This window comes from Eubalaena glacialis, chromosome 17 (assembly GCF_028564815.1).
Source record: "Eubalaena glacialis isolate mEubGla1 chromosome 17, mEubGla1.1.hap2.+ XY, whole genome shotgun sequence".
NCBI lineage: Eukaryota > Metazoa > Chordata > Mammalia > Artiodactyla > Balaenidae > Eubalaena > Eubalaena glacialis.
The window spans coordinates 82,767,111-82,790,096 of NC_083732.1; the positions used below are offsets into that span (position 1 = coordinate 82,767,111).

General features: G+C 45.9%; 1 protein-coding gene across 4 annotated transcripts in view; it reads left to right on the top strand.

Moving 5' to 3' along the window:
* KHDRBS3 (KH RNA binding domain containing, signal transduction associated 3) overlaps positions 1-19,979 on the top strand; it is a 165,469-nt gene extending 145,490 nt beyond the window's left edge. Inside the window, exons 7-9 of one of the 4 annotated variants that reach the window (XM_061171428.1) lie at positions 9,211-9,269; positions 12,643-12,699; positions 19,883-19,979. In XM_061171428.1, coding sequence (XP_061027411.1) covers positions 9,211-9,269; positions 12,643-12,699; positions 19,883-19,912 — 146 coding nt within the window. In that variant the 3' untranslated portion in view covers positions 19,913-19,979. Of the gene's footprint in view, positions 1-9,210; positions 9,270-11,091; positions 11,662-12,642; positions 12,700-19,882 lie in introns of those variants that run through there. The other 3 variants (XM_061171426.1, XM_061171427.1, XM_061171425.1) reach the window with 3 other exon arrangements.
* Positions 19,980-22,986: the final 3,007 nt, after the last annotated feature.

Consider the following 22,986-nt stretch of genomic DNA (forward strand, 5'->3'; position numbering starts at 1 on the left):
CTGTTCCTTTCTGGTTTTTTCATAAGAAATTTTAGTTCTAAATGTTGGTGTTTCAGAGAAACTAAATCATTGTTGAAAGTAACAGCTATAGTAAAAATACTGAAGCTTGAGTCAAAGACAAGTCTAACCTTGAATCGCAGCTCGGTCATTTAGTATGTGACCTGGAGCCAGCCACCAGTGAACCCAGTGGATCCTTGTGTTTAATTAATAAAGTGAATGGACGAAATAGCACTTACTTTCCTGAAAGTTAAAATTATGAAATTGCAGAGAACTGTGCAAATAGAAGGAAATTTTTAGTTATTGTTGGTATTTTTGTTAGCCTTGTATCACTAAAGGTACATTCCTCACTCTAGCAAATAAGCAGAAATAGATTGTATAACATCCAAATAAGACTCTGGGAAAAATATTACTCATTTAGAAAGAACCTCTACTTCAATAATATTGGTAACAGCTGTCCGTGAATAAGAGCTTAGTATATGTGTGTAACACATTATCTTATTTAAACCTCACAACACTCTTATGAAAGATTTATTTTTAAACCTGTTTTACAGATGAGAAAATTGAGTTAACGTTGCCCAAGCTTACACACACAGTACATGCTGGAGCCTAGATTCTGACGATATGTGTTTGCTTGACTCCAGAGCCTGATTCTTAACTATTAATTCTATATTGTCTTCCAAAATGATTATAATAAGACGAGAAACCTGCTGAAAAGTGAAAATGAGTATATAGAGTAAATTTAGCATTGCATACACATCACATCACAGCCTCGGTACGTGTTGCTGTGAAACACACACCCTGAGTATCACTGAAGCCTCTTTGCATGCCTGCCTCAGGTGTGCGGGAAGAAGAAAAAGGCACAGAGTGAACTGAAGAGACTCTTGTAGACAAAACTCTTTTCCTTTTACTCTTTCATTTTTCTTGGAATATAATCAAAATTCATAGTTTTTTAAAATTGTATAGAACCATCTGCAATCTTTTAAGCAACTTTTGATAGAAAGAAATAGCACAACAGAGTGCTACAGCTAGAGAAGAGTAGCTTACAGAGTGCTGTTAAAATAAGCGTAACTGGATATCGCTGCAGCAAAAAAATGCAGATACTCAACATCCCTTATTTCAGAATTCTTGTACCACCTTTTAGGACTGGGATAAACTCTGAATTAACCATAAATTCAAACGAATTAGAGGTTTAGTCTCTCGTGCAAGAATGTTAGCAGGTACAGACTAATGGGAGAACTCTTTATAGTTACTAAGGACCCAGGCCTCTCCCTTTGTTTTCACTATCCTCAGCCTTGCCTTGTGTCCTTAGGCTCACCTCGGTCTCAGGGTGGCTGTCATGGCTCCAGCCACCAAGCTGGGGTTCAGGCAGGAAGAAAGAGGAAGAGGAAAGCCATACCTCCTGGGCGGGTCAGCCTTCTGTTAGGAAGTTTCCTGGAAGCTTCACTTCCTGAAGCTCACTCCTATCTCGTTGGTGGCCTCATCTGCAGAAATGGATGAGAAACGGAGTTTTTTGGATTGATATGTTATCACTAGCACTTCACCCTCAGTCTTACAAGGAGTCTTTTGGTAAGAAAGAAAGGGAAAGTGCACACTAAATAGGCAACAACTGCACATTGATCCTTCCCTTTTAACATGTGTGTTAGCGTTCTTCTTTTAGATTTGTTTTCCATTTTCTGAAATATAATGTACATACAGCAAAGAGCATAAATTCACACTTATCTGAAGCATGTACATAGCTGAGTGAATGTTTCCAGAGTGTACACCCACGTAACCAAGAGAGCGAGTCCAGCACCCAGACAGTTCTCTGGCTTTTTCTTTTGACTGTGGGATATCTCACTTCATCATCTCTTTTTGTCTCCCTGAATTGCATGGCTTTTCGAAAAAGCACCCGAACATATTTCTTACTGTTCGGCGAGTGTAGTGATTGGTAGTTAAGTTAGACAGTGGTGAAAGTCACCTGGGAGTGGGAGAAACTGGCCTTGCATCCTGACTCCCCGGCACTGTGGCCAGTCACTGCTTTCCCGTCACCGAGGCAAACCGAGTGGTGTTGTTCTGCTTGGGATGCTTTTCTCTTCCTTATTGTCTGGCTCTTCTCTTAGGTGGCAATTTAGACCCCAAAACTGGTTCAGGCACCCCACCCCCGAGTTCCTTCAGAACTCTGGGCTTCTCGGGATCACAGTACTCCACTGGCCTATTTACGGTTGTCTGACTTGCACACTAGACCAAACGTGTTTTATCACAAAGACCGGATCCTGTTCACTGCTGCAGCCCCAGTGCCCAGCACATGGTAGGTGTTCCAGAAATATCTGTTGAACAGATGTTGAAACAAGGTGATATCTGAACTTCATAAATTCCTACCAAGAGCATCCTTCTCAAAAGAGTGTAAGAAGTGAGAGTTTCTCTCTTAAATGGTGGTAAAATGTTGTTTTTAACCTAAATTTATAAAATAGAGATGATACCAGATTGCGAGTTTGTTTTAAACATGAGAGAATTTGTGTGGAGTACCTAGCCCAATACAAGGCTCCTACTAGGCATTTGATAACATCTAATAGATACTATTTGATAGTATCTATTATTAGTGTTATGTTAGCTCTTGTTTGCATGTCTCTGCCCACCACCCGATCCTAGTAGTTGACGTAGGTCCTTTAAGTTAGGTTTGCCAGTCGCTGCCGCGGCACGTGCTTCGAACTGCTCTGTGTGATCAGTCTTCCTGAGTGGTCTCTCACAGGAGGTGGTACTTTCGAGCTCTGAGGAGAACAGAAGAAGAGAAAAAGGATTCTGAGTGTCTCATGAGAGATTAAGGTTAAACATGGAACTTTCTGGTAGGCCTGTCCACGTGTGTTACTGTGACAGGTTATTCAGACTCTATTTCTGAAGTCTTTGAAAGCGCGAGGGAATCATTCTCTCAGATGGTTGAGACAGTTTGGCCTGAAGCCCGGAGGATGGATCACATGACTTCTCAAGGCCGATTTCTCCCCTTTGATCAGGCAAGTACCAGTAAGTTCCTGCACTTTATAGTGAGGTCAGATTGAGAAGTTTTTCACAGTAGAGGTGGAAGATCCACCGTAAATGGCAAACCGCGTGTCTCTGATTCTCTGGCAGACCTACATTAACATTTAAAATCTCTTTATTTGACAAAGTAATTGTTACATCTGAAATGAGGCTTTGCAAACTTAATTACAACACCAGGGTTAAGAATAATCGCCGCCATTTATTCTGTGCGGAGGAAGTGGCCGGCCAGTGAGAGGCGCTGTGTGAGTGAGCCCACTGAGTCATTGCTCACTCACTGTCGCCCCGTCACGGAGGCGCCGCTGCGGTCCTCACCTCCTGGGCAGCACACACTTCATTCACTCATTCCTGTCACGATTTTTATTGAGCACCTTTTACGTTTCAGACACTTGTAGAAGCTGCAACTCAAAAAGACAGCTGCCTGTCCAAGATCACACTACTTCCAAATGGAAGAACAGATTCAAAACTAAGTGAACCTTTAATCCGGGATCCGAGCTCTCTGTCCCTTTGCACGTATTCCCTAAGGGATCGCATCCTGCCTCATGGTTTGGAGTACCTTTTATATGGTGATGACTGCAGATTCATGTTTCCAGTTCAGACCTCTCCCCTGATCTCTCAATTTCTCTTCCCAGCTGCCTCCCAGTGGACTCCTCTGGGAGGTCTGGGAGGCCCGTCAAACCTGGCCTCTCCCAGGCCAAACTCCTGATGGCTTCCCGCCCGGAGCGCTTTCTGCCTCAGTCTTCCCCATCTCAGGAAATGGCAACATCGTTTCTCCCTGGAGCCATGGAAACGTCCAGTAACTTCCCATCTCACTCAGGATAAAGAAACCAAAAGCCTTACAAGAAACCAAAGCCTTTCAGTGGCCTGCGTGACCCTGCATGACTCACCCCTGCCTCCCCCTCATCCCCTCTGCTCCAGCTGCGCTGCCTTCCTGGTCCCGGATGGACCAAGAATGTGCCTCCGTAGGACCCTGGCACTTGGTAGTCCCCAGCCCAGGATGCAGTCCCTCAGGTGGCGTCTGCTATGTGTGATCAGCTATATCACATCTACTGACCAGTCACATGACAGGCCTGAGAATTGACCACTGAGTTTAGCAACTTGGAGTTCATTGGTTACCTTGGCAAGGGATGCAAATTTTAAGAACAGTAGTGGGGATGATTGCAGTGTATTGAAAAGGATGGTCAGCGTAATCCTTTTGAGGGAGGGAGTGAGACTAGAGAGAGGAAATTGTAGTCAGAGTGGAACATACGAAATTGGAGCGAGGTGGGGGAAGATTGAAGTTATCAATATGACAAGATCTAGGATGTGACCTGGGAGTTGGTGGCTAAAGGAGACTAGAGACAGGATCAGTGGACAAGAGAGGTCCAGGGACTCGAGAGACCAGCTTGTTTGAAGGATTGTCTGCCTGCGTATGGAAAGCACCAGGACTTAGGACAGCGATACCATCGGGAGGTTCAGGGCTGGGTGTTTGTACAGAGGCGTGGAGCATCCTGGTCTAGAAGTGGCAGTGGTGTGTCTGTGGGGGGGCGGTGGTAGCGAAGAGAATACTCACCCTTCCTGTGCTCCCAGTGGTACGTGGGCTGTGGGACATAAAGAAGAGGGCAGGGCTGCCAGATAAGAGCTGTCATTAGAGGAGAAGCAGGTTTCCATTGAGGAAGAAGGTAAGAGGATGTCCAAAGAGGAGGCTGAGAATATATAAGGTGTTTTGCCCACGATGAGCCGTGAAGGAATTCCAGAGGGCACGGTCGGGATGGAGATGAGGACAGATGGGGGTGGGCAGAACTTTACGAGTACTGGAGATAAAGAGTAACTAGTGGTCTAGAGTTCCCTGAGCTGCACAAATACAAGCAAAGGGCCTAATGAGATTAGTTCCAGTGACTTTAAACTAGAAATTCGTGGAGAGGCTTGAAGAGGTTGAAGGGATGTGGGACAGATTCGTGTCAGGAGTTCCTTCTTAATCCCGTTCATGGAGACAGGGTGATCTGGGAACTTGGAGTTTTTGTCCTCCTTGAACGCCTGTCGATGGCCTGGGGAGATGTGGACTTGGTCCCAGTGCTGCCGTTTGCTCCTTGACCCCCCCCCCTTTTTCCGTCCAGTGCCGGACCTATTTCTTGACTCTGGTTGATGGGATCGAGGACCTCCAGGAAAGCCAGGAATCATGCTGAACGTTTGGACTTCCTTCAACCCCTGATATGGGGTAGAACGCAGAGGACAGACAGGAGGCCTGGGGAGACGTGGCCCTGGTGCCAGTGAGGGGAGCCCATTCTTGATCTATTGAGGGAGGGGGCTTCCCTTGACCCCTTGTGATGGAGTTGAGGCATGGTCAGCCTAACGTGTTTTCTTGCATATTATTAATATTGTAAGTGTTGTACACATAAATGAAGAAATTTTTAGAATTTTTCCCCTTTGCCATATGTTGGGTTTTTAGTTTATCCTTGGGAAATAGGACACGTCTTTGGTTAATAGACATTTGAGGTGCATGAAATGAAATGCTGCAAAAGCAATTCAGATGGAACTGACAGGTACGAGAATGGGGCTCAGCTGCTCCCAGCTTCTTGGTTTGATGACAGTCTTGAAATAAATAATCAGAAACTGGGTGAAATGATAGCAAATGTCAGTTTAAAGTTTTCACTTGTCAAAACTAAGATTGTCTTATCACCAAACCATTGCAGGACCAAATTATGCTACCTTTTATTCTCCTGTTCATTGGGAAACATTCTTCACCCCTGATTTTTTTATGCTGAGCCATGTTAGAGCCCTTCACAGATGGATTTCCAGTCGACACTGATGTTCATTACTGCTCACTTCATTTAATAAAGAGGACTTAGTTTGGTCAGAAAGCAACTGTTTGATTCCTGTTTATAGGTCTCAGTACCTGTCACTGACAGTTCCAAGTTAAACAGTGGGGACCTGTCTCAGTAAAGAGAATTCTTTTCAGTTTTATGAGGAGGTCACTCTCATTGTTTCTGTGCAACGAAGATAAAATTTTAAAGAGCATCGCAGCTTTATTTGTCTAAGGAGCCATGATGATGTAACTTCTGACCTTTGGAAAGAAGACTGAGGTTCACTTAATTTAGTGCTGAGTTTTTCAGAAGCCATAGCCAATTTATTTTCAACAAAATGAGAATTTATGTTGACTGCTTGTGTCCAGATGCTGTACATGAGCCATGGAGAACGTTAGGGCTGCCCAGAGTCTGGGCAGTCCAGCGCAGTGGGATTCGGCAGGGGGAGGGGCATTCGGACTCAGCAGGAGGGCGGGCAGCTGCCCCAAGTCTGCCCAGCCCTGGGAGGCCCAGGTTTTAGACTCAGATGTCTTGACCCGTATTTGGCAATGACATTTTATCAAAAGTTTTGCTTCTAAATTTCTATCCGCAAGATGAGAAAAACTTTCTACTTTATTAGCGGTTCTCATATTTAAAGCTATTAAATCTTAAGAGGTAGGGATGCCACATTTTTTTGCTGTTGCTTGTTTTTGCTGGATTTTTTTCCTTCTTGAATATGAAAGTCTCTCTGTTCCTTTTTCAGCTAGTCCCTCTTTTCTTCTCGCCATAAATGAGTATAATACCTGGATGGAAAATTAGGACTATAGAAAGGGAGAGGAGGAATTTGAAACCAGAGAGAGAACTAGGCAGTTAAAATTTGCCATGATCGTATGGCATTGGGTTTTGCGTGGACCCTGACTTCTGTCTCCGAGCGTGAAGAGGGATCACGTAAGCCCCCAGGGGAGCGAATGGGACATTCTGGAAGAGTGGCAGAGCAGGTGGGAGTCAAGCAGGAACCACCAGATTAAGGGGGCTGGGCACGGGGAGGGCCGTCCGCCTCGAGCGTGGGTGGGTGCTCAGCACAGGGCAGAGGCGCGTCCTGAGCCTTGAGCACGGCTGCTGCCCCGATGAGCCGTGTGACTCTGGGAGGGGGGCACCCTCACTGAGCCTCGTCTGTAGAAGCACAGAGACGCCACGTAGACCCGTGAGGTCGTGCCTGTGGAGAAGCTGTCAGGACGGCAGGGGTCCGGCTCAGGACAGTCCACTCCTCTCAGGCTCCCTTCCTTTTCCCGGGGTTCTCTAGCAGTGAGGGCCAGCTCTCAGCTGTCCTCGGGAAAATTGCAGATCGCCGCCTGGTCTAATAGGTCAGCCGTGGGAGGGGCTGCTCTGTTCCTGGGCTCCAGTTAAAGCAGCCAGTGGAGCCCCCAGCACACTCCAGGCCAGAAAGCTCACACCGGCACCGGCGTGGTGCAGTGTACTGATTAGCTTGCGAGGGCGTGATGAAACCAGGATAACAAGGATCTGGCCTGTGTTTGCACATGGAGGAAGCGTTCTATACTGAGGAACATCCCAGCGCAGGCCTTGTATCAGTGCTTATTCACCCTGCTTAACACGACTCCTTACAGACCCTCAGCTTGCAGCCTGCTTCCGCCTCTGTGCCCGGCACGCCACGCCCACCGCTCACCCGTCTTCAGCTTCGCTCGGGCTCTCAGAACATGCTCAGGCATCGCCGTCTTGTCGTGACACAGCAGAGGGCGGAGGTGCCCCTTTCTCTGTACCCAGGCACTCAGTTCCTGGAGAGCGAGGGCCCGTGGGGGCCAGGAGAAGGGTGAGACACGGCGGAAGGGCCGTGATGGCGACACGCCCAACCCTGGGAGGTGGGCAGTGCTTTCTGAGGATGCTGCAGTTGGGATAACGAGTGGGTGGGAGGCGCTTGGAAGGAGAGGGAAGAGGAACATTTCTGGCAGAAGGAGGAGCCATCCCCACAGGCTTGAGGCAAAAGGGCACGTAGCTCCCCGTCTCGGACCCTTTCTCTCATAAGACTGGCCTCCTGGGCTGTAGTCAGTGGAGTTGATGATTAGCCTCTGGTGATATTTACCCGAGAAACCAAAGGTGGGAGGAGAGGACCAGGTGTGGGTTTCGCCGGTTGTATCCCCTGTATGTTCCCTGTGAGATTTTAGGCTGGCATCCCAGCTGTTGTGATCTGCAGTATCCTTGTCTGTAAGATGGGCACGGAAGCCCTGCTTTCTTACCTCAGGAGCTGAGGTGACGACTGCTTGTGGGGTCTCGGAGCTGGCGCAAGGCAACACCCACAGCATGGATTTTATTATTCACTCCGTGGCTTCCTAGGGTGTTAAACAGCTGAGCTGGATCATTTTCCATTTTGATTAGAATTTCTTACTTGATTGCATCAAGTTAGAATAATGAGAGTGTTTATTTCCAGGACAATCCAAGATAAGAAATTCAGGATGATTGTTTCCCTACAAAATTAAGAAGAGTGGGAAAGGGGAAAGCAGGAGAGAGTGCGTGAAAGCCCTCCTCAGATACTCAGAATAGCATTAGAAACTGGATTATACCCGCCGTGGTCGAGTCATCCAGATTTTCCACAAATTCGTTCCTGTAAAAGGTTATGCCTGATTCACATACTTCGTGTGTGTGTAGCCTGTTTTGCGTCATCTACAGAATGGCCGTGGTGACAGACCCCTCCCTCCCGGGGTCTCAGGGATGCTGTGCCTTGGAATACAGCTGTGCCTGTGCTTTGGAAAGATTCCTGGCCTCTGTCCTCACAGACTTGGCCAGGGCTGGTGACTGGACCGCAGGGGCCTTTCCCACCCCGGTCACACACAGTCCTGCTGGGCAGCCACTCCCGATGGGCACAGGATGGTGCTGGGGAAGTAAAGCGTTTCAGCCCGTAATGTTGTTACTTGATTGTGAAGTGAACTGCCCACGGGTCACACAGCATCGAGTTGTCTGGTCCGTAGGTTTGTGCCTTCCGTGAACTTTGCATCGGTTGGAAAGAAGCCGTGGCTGTCCTTCCTCCTGTCCCCTGTCCCTCACACGAGCCCAGCCCAGGTTCCGGGTGCACAGGCTGTGATTGTCCGCCGCACACGCGTCTCCTCAGGCCATGCGTCCTTCCAGGACAGGGGCTCTGCATCCCTCGGGCGCCATCGCACACTCCCTGTGGATCGGCCAATGGCTGCGGTTATGGTGGCAGACACATTTGCTGTAAATGGAAGTCGGGGGCCACAGAGGGGCCTGTGATAATTCTAAGGCCTCTGTCTTCTCTGTGGGAATTCCTTTCAGTGTTTATCCCTGCCCTTTATTAGTTATCTTTAAGTTTTAGAATTCTTCCTCCAGTATGATTTAATCTCACAGGCAAGTCAGTTTGTCCTAACTATGTTTTCGTCTTTCTCTGCTTGTTTTGTTTTGTTCGATACAGTGGTGCTGATTACTATGATTATGGACACGGACTCAGTGAAGAGACTTACGATTCCTACGGTGAGTAAATGGCCAGAGTGGAACCATAAATAGAAAGGTCATAGAAACAGCTTAAAGATCTTAACTCAGGGGAAATTCATACAGACCGAAATTGAGACAGCAGCTCCCTCTCGGTTCATCTGTGCTTATCTAGCTATTTTCAGAAGCTCCTTAAGGTTTAAATTTAATATTTAAAGAGGACTAAAGACTTGCAGAAGATTACAGGAATTCAGATTCTAAACTTAGATTTTCTGTTTGGGATGATTGCCATGTGCTGATTTTCTCACTATTGAATCGTTTGCCAAACTGCAGACCCTTGGTAGAATGGGTCTCTTTGAAGTGTCTTTGCTTCTTGACAGTAAAGAAAATGAAGCAGTTGAGACTACAGCCCAGCAGTGATTCCACCACCCCCATCTTTATATTTTAATTTATTTGCAATCTCAGATCCTCTAAAAACATTACGGTGGGACTCAGTCCGTAAAGGTTACGGAAGCACTGAGCCAGGAAGGAGATGCACGGCTCTCTCAGGCTTACAGGGAGACATCGAAACCCCACTTATTTCAGTGGGAGCTGGCTGAGATGCTGGGGAACCCATGTCCAGAGTCTCAATATGCAGAAGGACGACAGGTTTAATTAAAAGAATTGGCGGCAGCAACTTAATGATACTAAGAAGCTCCTTTGCCACGGGGCAGAGATCAGAGAATGAGAAGCTTCAGTCGGTTGCAAAGCTCTGATGAATGCCTCGTGCCCAGTGCAAGTGAATCAGGATTCTCATTAAATGGATGTTATGACATTTCTCTGAACATAACTGAAAAACCATTTTCCAGTGTTCCTTTTGAAGTGCATTTTGTTGTATCACCTGCCCCAAGCCTTGATGACCGCACCTTGGTTTTTTTGTTGTTGTTATTCGTAACACAGGCTTAAGAGAAATACCTTGGCTTGCTGAATGCTGTCTACTTAAATTGATGCAAGTTAGCTTGAGGGAATGACGTTGATTGCATGTTTGTATCAAAGAAGAGGTCATTTTCAGCGTTTTTTCCTTCACAGCTTTTTTAAATTGGTCTCGTGGAGGCATGGCTTTTAAATCCGCTGTGGTGTGTTGCAGCACCGGATGTTAACTGGTTGTTGTCAAAGACCCGTAGATCACTCACTGACGGCCCAGAGATGGGGGTGATTGAATGTCCCTCTGTTGCAAATAACATCATTCGGTATGGATTTAGTATTAGGATGAAAGCAATTTGACATTATGTCATTGAGATTATTTCATATCCAGGAAGTATTTTTGAGGCATAACTCTCCACCCAATACAACTTTCATTTACTCTTTCTTTGAAGGACCTGTGAAGAATGAGGCCGCGTTTCCCCCTCCCAAGCTGCCCGTTTCCATTTTGCGCTCCAGTTTTCTCTCCTTTTGCCTTCACAAATTTTTATCTGTGTTTTCTTTGTTTTTGAAGAAGAAATCCAAGTGACCCTTTTCCCATTCTCTTTCCCATCCATAGATGTCTTCACGTTTAGCAAGAGGCAGTTCAATTTGCTGCTTGAGTTTGTGAGCATTTGTTAAGTGAGTGGCCGAAAGGAAGTTCCTGCAAAGTTGGTTGCCATTTAAGATACAAAAATTATTTGTCTTCCCAGGCTGGTAGGTTTTGCTAGTGAGAGGACCATTTTCCATTGTGTTCGTAATTTTTTTTTTAAAGCAAATTCCCTTGGGTTTTTTTGGGACCTCTGGGGATACATACCTTCAGTATGGCATCTACCACTGGTTCAGGGCTAAGTTAGATTCTGAAAAATGAAGCCAGTGGGATCCCTGGCAGTGGTCTAACTGTGATTCATCTGACTGACTTTAGGGCAAGAGGAGTGGACTAACTCAAGACACAAGGCACCCTCGGCGAGGACAGCAAAGGGCGTCTACAGAGACCAGCCATACGGCAGATACTGACTGTACTGTCTGATGTTGTGACATAGCCAGGCTCCGCCAGTCCTGTATACTGTTCAAAGTAATTGTTTTCTATGAACAATCCCTTTTTAAATAGATCAGAATGCTTAACATCTGAATGGATGGAATTTAAAATTACTTTGTTGAAACATCAACCTGGGCAGAAAAAAAAAAAAAAGACATGTAAAATTTTGTTATTTCCAGTCTGTATATGAAAAAATAGGTCATCAAAAGGAAAAAAAATAACTTTGATTAACTAGTGTTAAACAAAAAAGATAGGTTTACTAAATATGTTAATCCATCCTTTTAACATAAGCCTCACCTTTCATTTTAAAGGTTTCCATAGAAATTTAGTTATTTTATCTTTCAGCCATATGCTAGTTGTTTTTTTTTTCTCTTGCCAACATGCGTAAAAAGGGAAGCCAATTACAAGTGCAAATAATGTGGTATTCTTTTGTAACTCAAGTCTTGAAATGTTCTGTAGTGTTAAGCAAAGTCTCCTCTTGCTTGATACTAAATAAACTTTTGAAAGAAATTTTGTGTGTGTGAGCTAACAATTTCATGTCTCTCTTATTTAAAAAGGCCTTCATAAATAGTCGTAAACAGGGAAAGGATTCATTTAACAACGCCTGTCAAAAAAGGGTCACACTAAACATTGTACAACTTATTTAAAACATGGTATAAAATTAAATGTACCATTATATACTCACCGTAGATTTAAATGCTGTTTAAAGAGTCCAAATGGTATCAAGCTGCTTGAGTGGCACGTTAAAAACTACGCAAAACCAAATCTTGTTTAAAAACTGGTTTTAAAATAACTACTGATTTTCTGAAAAAGATGTGATCAGTTTTCATCTTGTTGAGCGTTTTTTCACTAGTGCAACTTTGGATTTTTTATGAGAATTTTGGTACCTTAATGAACACCTCGCTCCATGCTGGAAGCAATAAGCACAAAGCTTTTAAAGACATTCTGACTTGACTAATTGAGGTCGCACTCGCCAAGGCTGAGGATGTGTAACCCTTAAACGGTCTTCATTTTCAAAGGTAAATAAATCAAATAAGATTTTAATCTCACTTAATTTATCTTAATATAACTAATAAAACCAGGGAGGTTACAACTTAGCAAGTTTCATTATCCATTTTAGAAAGGTTTTAAGATCACCTAAATTCTCATTTTAAAAAGTTTAATTTGTTTTAGTAATCTAAAAAGCCTTAGTTTAGTCAGTTTAATTGGGGCCAATTATTCCCTATTAAACAAATGTAAAACCTCATAACTAGTTGTTTGTAATACATTCTTTGGTTAGTAATTGAGGGCACTTCTTAAAACTGACAAATATTTAATAAAGTTTTTCTTTAATCATTTGGCTAAGTTTTTTTAAATTGTAGATTATGTAAAATGTTTAATTTTTATTTTCTGAGGGGTTTCCTTCTCTTTGAGTAAAAAGGTCTTTTCTTTTGTTAGGAAATGTTGGCCATCTTGGAAAGTGAAAGGAAGGTTGTGTCCGTCCAGCAGACACAGGTGAGTGCCTTTGTTCCAGTCATTTGATGTGCTTCTCTGAAGTTGCGTGGAACATTGCCCACACTGTTCCCACCACCAGCACTAGTGACTGTGGCTTACTAACTTCCTGAATGTAAGCAAGTCAGACCCAGGGAGCTCTGCATAAGCTGCAGAGGTGGGAGGCTCGGCCATCATCACACTGTGTAAGTAACTCCATTACTTTCCTCCGTAAAAACGTACGTAACAGGCTAGTCGGTAGCATGATAAATTTTTCAAAAGTATCAAGTGAAAAAGCAGTTTACTGCTAGCGATACTATCGTCCCAATTTTATTTTTTAAAAATAGACTGTATATATTCTCTCTATATATATTCATAGGCAAAATATTACATGGATATGCTGGAAATTTTTGACAGTAATCATCTTAAGCTTGTGAAAGTATGATTTTTGTGTGTCCTTTTCTACTTTGAGTTTTGCAAAACAAATTATTGCTTTTAATAAGATAAATATGATAAGGTGTATTTTATAAAATTGTTTCATAAAATTTTAAAAATAGGGATCTGTGAAGGAAAGCTGTCCTTAATTAGGTCTCACTTTTTAGATATTCTTGTTTTTTCCTACACCATCAGAAACACTGCTTAGGCCCCGACGTTCCAGAGAATCTTACTTAAGAGTGTGTGTATCGGAGCCCTGCCCCTCACTGGGTGACGCTGGCCAAGACCCCCTTTGAGGACCTCACTCATCTCTCGCAGTTGTTCTGAGCATTAAGTGAGGCAGTGTTGTGAGAGTGTTTTGTAACCTGGAAGGTGATAACAATAATGCAGAGTTTAATTGTTGAAGTTGAACATGCATGTTTCGTATGAAGGGGAAATATGTGAGCTTTTTGTTTTTCCTTAATCACCAAAATTAACCTAAAATAAATAAATTACTCTTAGGAAGAAAATAGTTCTCTTCACTCTCATAAATCAAAATAAGTGTTCTGTTTTTTTTTTTTGTTTCTTTTTTGTTTGTTTGTTTTTGTTTTTTTTTTGGTGCTTCTCTTCTTGTACAGAAAGGGAATGTGATATAAAACATATTTTTTCAATTTGCGATGTTATATTGAAATTTTTTCACTATTTTCTTTAATAAGTAATTTTTTTTTTTTTTTTTAGGAATTGGCATATTGAATAGTAAGTGTAGGTTTCTTTAATCAGAAATTATGGACAGGTCTCTGGAGGGTTAATCCCCAGATAGTCTTCAGAGCTAATTCATAGGACTTGTTCAATTTTATGTTTATTTTCATTTTATTAAAGAATCCACAGCTCCATTGGACTGCAAAAAGGGGTTGTGAGCCAGAAAGGTCAGGAACCACCAGGAATGCTCTTGGACAGGAGTTCTTCTGCTTGGCTTTCTAGGGCTTCCCTTACTCGGCAAAACTCTACTGAGCCTCATTTCTCCCTGTTTCAATAGGAGGACTCGCAGACGAGCAGCCTTCTCCTGTCCCTGAGCGCACACTGCATCCTTCCCAGAGCTTTCCCCTGGCCTTTGTCTACCCCCTTGGGATTCGTTTATCTTCTCATTTGACAGCGTTTACTGAGCGCGAGTTCTTCCCCAGACACAGAGGAGGCACCAGGAACACAAAGATCTATAGGACGTGGACCTTACGCTCAAGTAGTTCAGCATGGATGGAGTTGGTAGATGACACACCAGCACTTGCTGCCCCTGGGCCTTTGCCCCTAGAAACCATGCTCATCCTTCAGGACTCGGCCCCGCGCCCTCCCTTCCGTGTCTTCAGCAGTGAAACCACGATCCCTCCGTGCTCTCTGAAATAGCGTGCTTAGTTTATACTTCTTCATGGTAGTATTGATACCATATGACTTAGATTGGTTATAAGTTGCCATTATGACCAAGCCTGTGCTTAATCACTTTCTATAAATGATTTCATTGAATCCTCACAATGATGAGGAGGTGAGTGTCATCTCCATTTTACAGAGGAAGATGCTTAGGCTTCAAGAGGTGAGATCGCTGTGTCGGATCCCAGGCCCTATGACTGGTAGAGCCAGTTTTGGACCATCCACTCTGATCCAGAGTCTTTGTCCTAACCGTGCTGTTGCACTGTCCGCTCTCTGGGCTAGCACTCGCTCTCCCATGAGATTAAAGGCTCCTTGAGGGCAGGGGCTAATTTTTATGTCGCCTTGTATTCCTAGAAGTAAGCCTCACAACACTGAGTGTTGGCAGACGTTGTGATTGATAACCAGCCCCTCTGTTTCTGTCCCAGCCTGCCCCAGATTCCTCCCTGGAGAGATTCTTTGGCTGTAGTTAGGTTCTGAATCTTGCTTTGTTCAAGATATTGCAAGTTGCATAAGTATCAGCGTTCATGCAGACACGTTGGCTGAGCATCTGCTATGCTGCAGGCAGTGGAGATGCAGTGGTGACAACAGTCTGCTGGGGAAGTGGGCCAGGCAGGCGCCAGCGACTGGGCGGCGACAGATGTAGCGTGGGAGAGGCATGGACGCCAGGCGGGGTGGCGGAGGTGGGACGGGTACCAGCAGGGCTGTAGGACCAGTAGAAGGCAACCACGTAGGGAAGGTCTTCTTGGAAGCAGTCGTACCCAGCTCTGTCATTTACCAGCTTTGTTACTTAACCTTACTGAACTTCAGTCTGAACTGCAGTTTCCCCATCCATACAATGGACACAATAGTGAAATCTACCTCAGTATAGCTGTGAGGATTAGAAGCATGCCTGGCACAAACGTAGGTACGTGCTCTTGCTTGTTGCTTTATGCAGACATTTGGATTATAAGAAAACATAGTTATCTAGGAAATTTCAATTATTTAGGTAATTAGAGAAAGCTGTAGATGATGCTGTCTGTGTGGGCAAGGGGCACATAATGAAGGATCTTGCAAGTCCTGCTAAGAAGCTTAAATACGGTGAGCCCACGTTGAAATGTAATAAATATCCTCTTCACCCTTGAGCTGGCCCTGCTGCATCCCCCTAGGCAGAGATGGTGCCTTTTTCAGCCTGTGTTCCAGCAGGAACTTTGTACAAACCCCTGTTTGCACTGGTTATTGATCTGATAGCCAGATGGTGAGAACCTTAAAAAACGGGGGCCTAACCTTTCCATCCTTTTGTTCCATCTCTTAGCACAGGATTTGGCAGCCGAAAGCGTTGAGCAAGACAGTGAGTATGAAAGAATGACATTGTCGGTGTGATCAGTATGATTCGTAATAGGCAGTGTTAGGAATGGTTAGGAATAGTTCACAGAGACCCAAGAAAAGGAAGGAAAAAAACCACTCATGTAAATAGTAATAGTCTAACTCAAAATTAGACAGTGACTCTAGTCACTGTGTACAGAGAGACAGGTCCCAGAATTTAAAACAGATGATTTGAAGAAAAAAATTAAAATGTAGTCAAAAATCTAATTAACCAAGTTAAGCCACTTTACAGGTTATATGTGATAAGTATACATAATAAAGTTAGTTATTTTATGTGCAAATCATATCTACTATTTATAGTGATGTACTATTTATATTGATTTATATTGTAGGAATAGAAAAGAAAAAATCCATCATTATGTTTAAAATAACAAAATCTACTTTATGCTTGATTCTGTTTCCATCTTTGAGGAAGGTTGTGGAACATTTTAAAATCTGAATTCCATCCTCCCCTTATCTAATGGAAAATCCTTTCCAATTGAAGTTGATTCTGAATGGGATTCTTATTCCAGGAATCTGGTTATCTTTCAGGGATCAGCACCGACTGCTGTACCTGTTTTTCTTGTCTTAGCGTGAGTCCCTCCGTGGCTCCCAGCGCACCATCCTGGCCCGGCCCGCCCCTCCAGCTGCTCCCCCAACCCGCCGTACCGCTCTCAGCCTTGCTCTGCTCCAGCCTTGCTCTCGAATACCCTTCGCAGTGCTTTGATATCTGTGCCATTCTCTGCCTGAAATCACATTTCCTTACTCTTCTCCCCAGCTCTCGATATAGCTGGTCAGTACTGGTCTGTCCAACTTTGGAGTGAGACTTGAAGCATCACCTCGCTCAGGAAGTCTTCCTTGGCCCAGTGTCTCCACATCTCCCTGGGTGCAGAATCCCTACTGGAGGGCCCTCATCTGCAAAATGGGGTCCTATGATTGACTGTTAACTCTGCTCTCCATCCCTCCCCCCCACCCCGAATGTGAACATCTTCAGTGCAGGTACCATGGCTTAGCACAGCCGTCATGTATGTGATGAGTGAAATGAACAAGGTGACCTGGTGTCTCCTGGTACGGGACGGTGGATTAGGACTTCACCGGCCTCATCGGGTCAAGTTAGAGTCATTCTTCCACTGGAAGAGAATTTACCAGGTTGTTAAACGTTGCCGTTCGCATATGCACGTATGTAAGAGCTCACCCGAGCACCATGGCAAGATCCAGGCCTTTCCTTACCTCCCCACGTCTGCTCCCCGCCACACTTCCTAGCGCCCAACAGGCTCTCAGAACAAGGAGGTGGGACAGATGAGCAGACGCCGCCGTGACGGGCGCGGGGCCGGAGGTGCCCTCCTGAAGCCGGATCTCTGCTCACCTGTTGACGTGTTTGTCTTTCTCTCTAGTGGCGTCACTTCAGGTTCTTTAAAGACGGAACCACGTCTCATTTGACTTTCCGTCCAGATCCCAGCGAGGTGCCTGGCGCAAAGCGGGGACTGACAGTGCTCACTGAGGGGCGAATGACTGAATGGATTAATGAGCAAACGATGCTGTAATTCTTAAAATACTGACACTGAGCCCTTCTCACTGTTAGTTTGGTTTATCAGTGGAAATGAGATAATTGACTTCTGTAACCATTGGCTTTTTCAGTGGAAAAGGAGAAGTTGGAAAACAAAAACATGCCCTTCGTTTAGTAGGTGATAACATGTGCTCGGTACAAAATCCAAAACTTCGGAAAAAGGGAACAATGAAAAGTTGGTCTTAATTCCCACCCCTGCCCTCAAACATCCAGAGGCAGCTGTTGGTCTTGGTGTTTTTTGTTTTGTTTTGTTTTGTTTTTCCAGAGATAGAAAAACATGTGCTTTGCTTCTGCACAGACTAATGATTACTGTTTTTAACATACAGAACAGTACACTGTTTTATACCTACCTGCCTTGTTTCACTTTAGAGTATATCTTTGAGTTCGTTTTCTATCATTTTAAATTATAAAGGTATGTTTTTCTTTTTATTGGCTGAATAATATTTATATGAACGCACCATAATTTAAACAACTGTTGACATGTAGTTTTGCTTCCAGTGTTTTGCATTCATTAAAGACAGCGCTAGAAAGCACAGCCCTTCATCTCTGTTCTTGTGCACGTTCGCATACATCTGTAGAATAAGTTTCTAAGGTAGATTTACTGAGTCATTACATTTTCTTAGAGTTCTTACTATATTGCTCCCCGTAGAGGTAATGGTGTATCTTAATATGCTTTTCTGACGGAAGCTTGAACCCTCAGTGCTATACTCTCCATCACCGTGTACAACTGTTAGCACCTGCGGCCACACGGAAAACTCACCCGCGCAGAGTGGGTTCACAGTGGTGTTTCCTTCCCACGGAGGTGGGCACGTGGTGGGCTGGATCCCTGTGTGAGTGAGTGAGTGAGGACAGCTCTGGGCGCTCGGCTGTGTCCTACAGGGATGGTGAAAGACCACCCTTCCTCGGGCTCCCGCTGGTCTCCTCTCACTTCCGGAACCTCCTTTCATGAGCCGATGGATTCTAAGGCCGACCCGCAGCGGCAGGCCCTGTGCTCAGCACTGTGGACGCACCCGGGGAAGGGGAGGCCTCCGCTCTTAAGGGGCCCACGGTCTCTCTCAGGAAGCCGGCCCCCAGCTGGCCCTTCCGTCTGCCGTATCTTTGCCCACCTTCTCCTCTTCTCTGGGTATCCAGAGCCTGCCGGTTCCTCAAGATCTTCTCTCTCTCCTTCTGCCCAAAGAACCCTTGTCTCTCTTCACTCTGAGAGTACTGGCCAGTAGCACCCAAGTGGCGAACCCCTAATTCTGATCTGCTGATGGACGTGTGGGTTGTCCTGCAGCCCCGGGGAGTCCTCGAGGGTCAGGAGCAAGTCTGTCATGTGTAATTTAAGAGCACGCAGTCATCAAGCCGTTCAAGAAATAGGCACTGATGAATTAAACAGTACCCTAATGAATAGATGCACTGTATTAGCTGTTTCCTTTTTTTAAGTATTAGCCTTTAAAATAACTGTCTGTGTCTGGTTCGTCCTGGCACACCGGTGCCGCGTGCGGGGGCCGAGGCGCACTGTCCCTGGCCCCGCGAGTGGTCATGACAGGCGAGGTGAAGGCAGTGGGTGCAGAGGCACAGGTCACGAGCTCTGGCCGAGGAAGGGCGAGGAGGGAAAGGCTTCACAGAGGAGGAGAAACCTGAAGCGGGGTTTACAGTTAAGTCGAAATCTTGAAGCAGACACGGGAGGAGGAGATGTCAGAGTTGCCAGGCTGGTGCAGGTCGGGGGAGGAAGGGAGGGGCCTCGTGTGTCTGGGGACGAGTAAGCAGTTGCTGGGAACTAAGGGGCAGGTGCCGGTGGGCGGGGGGCGGGGGGGAGGCGGGAGGGGTGGGCAGGGCTGGGTCACGTCACAGGGAGCCTCGAGGACGGTCCCCCCCCGCCGTCCCCCTCCCCTCCCCCCTCCCCCTGCACATCTGTGACCAGAGCAGTGAGGAGCAAGCGTGGCGAAGGCGCGTCTTCTCTTGTGATTAGATTCTGTTTTGTGTTTTGTTTCCTTCTGGTTGCCGCTTGGGTTTTGAAACAACAGTTTTGTTGTAATTAGCACGTCAAAATATATTGTTTGGTGTTAGTTAGTAAATAAAATTTTGTTTAAATATACCTGAAAGCTGAGTCTCTTCTCAGGTGGCAGGAAGGCAAGGGCAGTGCCAGTGTGCATCCATAGGAAGTCACTGCACGTTTTAGTACGGGAAGTTCCACGTGAAAAGAGGCATGGCCGTTCTGAAAGCCTCCTTCCCATACACGTCGTGGCGGGGAGGAGTGTCATCATCGCCGTGCTGTTTAATCATTCATCTGCCTTCCTGAACACAAATATTTTATGTCCTGAATCTCTACAATTCTGTTTTGCATTGTTTTCCATAAGTATTCTCATTTCTGTCAAATTTCAGTTTGCCTGCTTCCTCTGCCTAAATCCTGCCATTCCCACCAGAGTGTAAATAATTTGTTACTTGAAGTATACAAATACATATCATTTTCCTCTCTTTCAGGAACTTTCCTTCCAATTATGGACTGCTTAAGAATAATCAACTCACCAACGTGCCTAGTCAGTAAATGAATTCACTTGAGAACTTGAAAATCATCTCTCTTTTTTTTTTTTTTGTACAACTTTGTCTTTCATGAAATGTTTTATAAAATGGTATGCTTTTTAATTTGGAAAGTCTGTTTGAAAAAGGGAAAGAAAATCAATTTCTTTGTCTCCTCATAACAGAAAACAAATGATTTGTGTATTGCTTAACAAAGGCTGCCCATTTCAATCTCTTCTACTTTAATATAAACCTAGAAAAACAAAGGCTTGTTATTTCAGCCCAGCTCTAAATTCTGCACACTTGAGAACCATATATGGCTGCAACTCACAGCTCACAAGAAGTCAAGCCTCAGCGCAAATTCCAGCTTTGAAAATGATTTATCCAACTCAGTTATGGACCAATAAAGATGAACATGTTATGCCAAAAGTACGCCGCCACATAGAAGGTTAATTATAAAGGCTTCTGCGGGAAGCGGTGGCACTGTCAGAATAGAAACCCGATTTTCATGCCTCTGTAATTTGTTGTGGAACATAAAGGTCATCATCCCCATGGACAGTATGATTCAGTTCCTTCTCTTTTCATCACTTACTGGTGCTTTGTGATTTTAATTCAGTACGCCCCGGGAGGATGCGTTTTATGCCTTCCGCTAGAAGCTCACACAACACGCTTCCTAGTCTTGGAATTTCGGAAACAGTCTTGTGCATTGTTAAATTGTCACTTTCTTACCTCAAAGACACATTCCCTCAAGGCGTTCACTTTTTACAGGGTACCGTGTTGGGAGCATTGTGTTAAAAGCACAGAACAACTTCTGATAGGTTTGCTTTTCCTTATCCTCTCGTGATGCACCCTAAAGACGTGATCTTCTACTCCTGCAGTTGGCACTTTTGCGTTTGTCAGATACGTGTTTCTCCATCTCAGAAGTGCAAGGAATAAAGGCCCGCGTCCCAGAGGGCCGCGGCAGTGCTGCAGTGAGTGGGTGTGGGTGCCCACCAGAGCACGGTCAGCAGCGCCCCTGTGTGGAATTAATCCTAAACAAGCAGGAACTTTAGGACGGGAGCCAGACTGTCATGAGTGGGGAAGAATTTGAGCTCCCTTTCTGCCTGCAGCCTTTTCCCCTCCTGAGTCGGGGACACAGTCATAAAGCTGCAAGTGAAATCCCAGGGATTCGAACTGTCCATCTCACCTCCTGTCTGTCCCCCTTCTCCCAGCCTCACTCTTGCTGCCTTAGTCTTGGCCTCATACTGTGCTGCCTGTATCACTTAAATTCACTGAGCACACATTTACTGAGAGCCTCCTACATGCTGGGCACCGCCCTGCGTGTGAGAGTGCAGGACAGAGCAGAGGGGCCCCTGCCTCGGGGAGCTTACATCCCGGGGGGGGGGGAGCCAGACCATCACCCGCAAACCGGAGGACGCCAGGCAGTGACAGAGCCGGGGGCGACAGAGCACAGTCACGGGAAGAGGGGTTAGACTTGACTTTGGGCCATAGGGGAATAATAAGGTGATGTTTCAGCCGGGACCTAGAAAAGTAAAGAAATGAGCTACGTCAAGGCGCTAACAGGTGCCAGGATCCTGAGGTGGGAACACGAGGGCTGGAGGAGCCCCAAGGATGCAGGAAGGAAGTCAGGGTGGGGGCGGGGCCCGGGTGTGGAGGGCCGTCTCTGAGCTTTACTTCAGCGGGAGCTATCGGGCACACTGAGCCGAAGAGGAACTCTATCCATCCGATGTATATCTCAACAAAATCACTTTGGCAACCACGTGGAGAAGAGGCGGTAGTGGGGCAAGGTAGGGGGACCTGTTAGAAACCCCTGTGGTGAAGGTCAGAGGGAATGCTGGCATGGCCCGGGGTGGCAGCCCTGCAAGTCCTGCGGACTGGCCAGACTTGAGACGCACTTAGAAAGTAGAGCCGATAACACTTAGTCTACAGGTTGGATGTGAGGTACAGAAAAGAAGGGGTCGGATGATGCAAAGATTTTGATCTAGAGCCATTGGGAAAATAGAAACTTCTTTCTGAGATGGGAAGATTGTAGAAGGGACTGTTTAAGATACAGATCTGAAGTTTGAGGGGAGATCTCAGCTGGAGATGGGAATTTGAGAGCCGTTAGAATATAGATGTCTTGTAAAGGTATAGCCTGAGTGTGGACATCAGAGAACAGGCCCAGGGAACATACAACACATACAAGTCAGTGAGATGGCGAAGAACCAGAGCCCAGGAAGGAGCTGCCGGGAGGTAAGAAGTTCTGAACCGAGAGTCCTGCCCTCGACGGCATGTGTAGCGGGTTTCCCGGAGGAGGGCTGGGACCCTCTGCTGCAGGGGGCAGGTGACATGAGGCAGACTGGACACAGTAGCCGCGTAGAGGCCATGCTTTGCTTCAGAGTGAGGCCTGGGTAGATTCAGGAGAGAGTGGAGCAGGCAGACCTCAGAGGTACTGGGGGTTCGCTTCCAGACCACGCAGTGAAGGCAACACTGCAGTAGTAAAGTGAGTCACAAAGGTTTTGGTTTCCCAGTGTGTATAAAAGTTAGACTACGGTGCAGTGGAAACATGTTAAGTGGGCAACAGCATCATATCTAAAAAAACAAGATACATACTTTAATTTAAAAAGACTTTATTGCTGAAAAATGCTAACCATCACCTGACAACGCAGGGCTACCACAAACCTTCAATCTGTAAGAAGTGCAGTACCTGGGAAGTGTAGGAAAGCGAGGTCCGCCTGTGTAGTCAACTCTTCCAAGGAGTTTGCTTTTAAGTATCGCCGGAGAGGGCTGTGGCCTCGAGATGAGAGATTTGAGAGCGTGGGAGATAGTGAGGGTGCTGGGGAGACACCCCGACAGGAGCACAGGAGCGGGCCTGGCTGACAGCAGCGCACATGGCGGGGATGGGGCCAGGCGGGGAGGTGGGGACAGCTTGGCGGCTGGGGGCATGCACGGGCACCGGGGCGCCTGCTGCCGGGGCTGTGTGACGTCGCCCTTCAGAGGCGCAGCCAGCACCCTTGGGGCACCTGCGGCTTCTCCGATTATCGCCCAGGCGCTCCGCGGTTTGGCCCCTACCGACCCCTCCAGCCTGA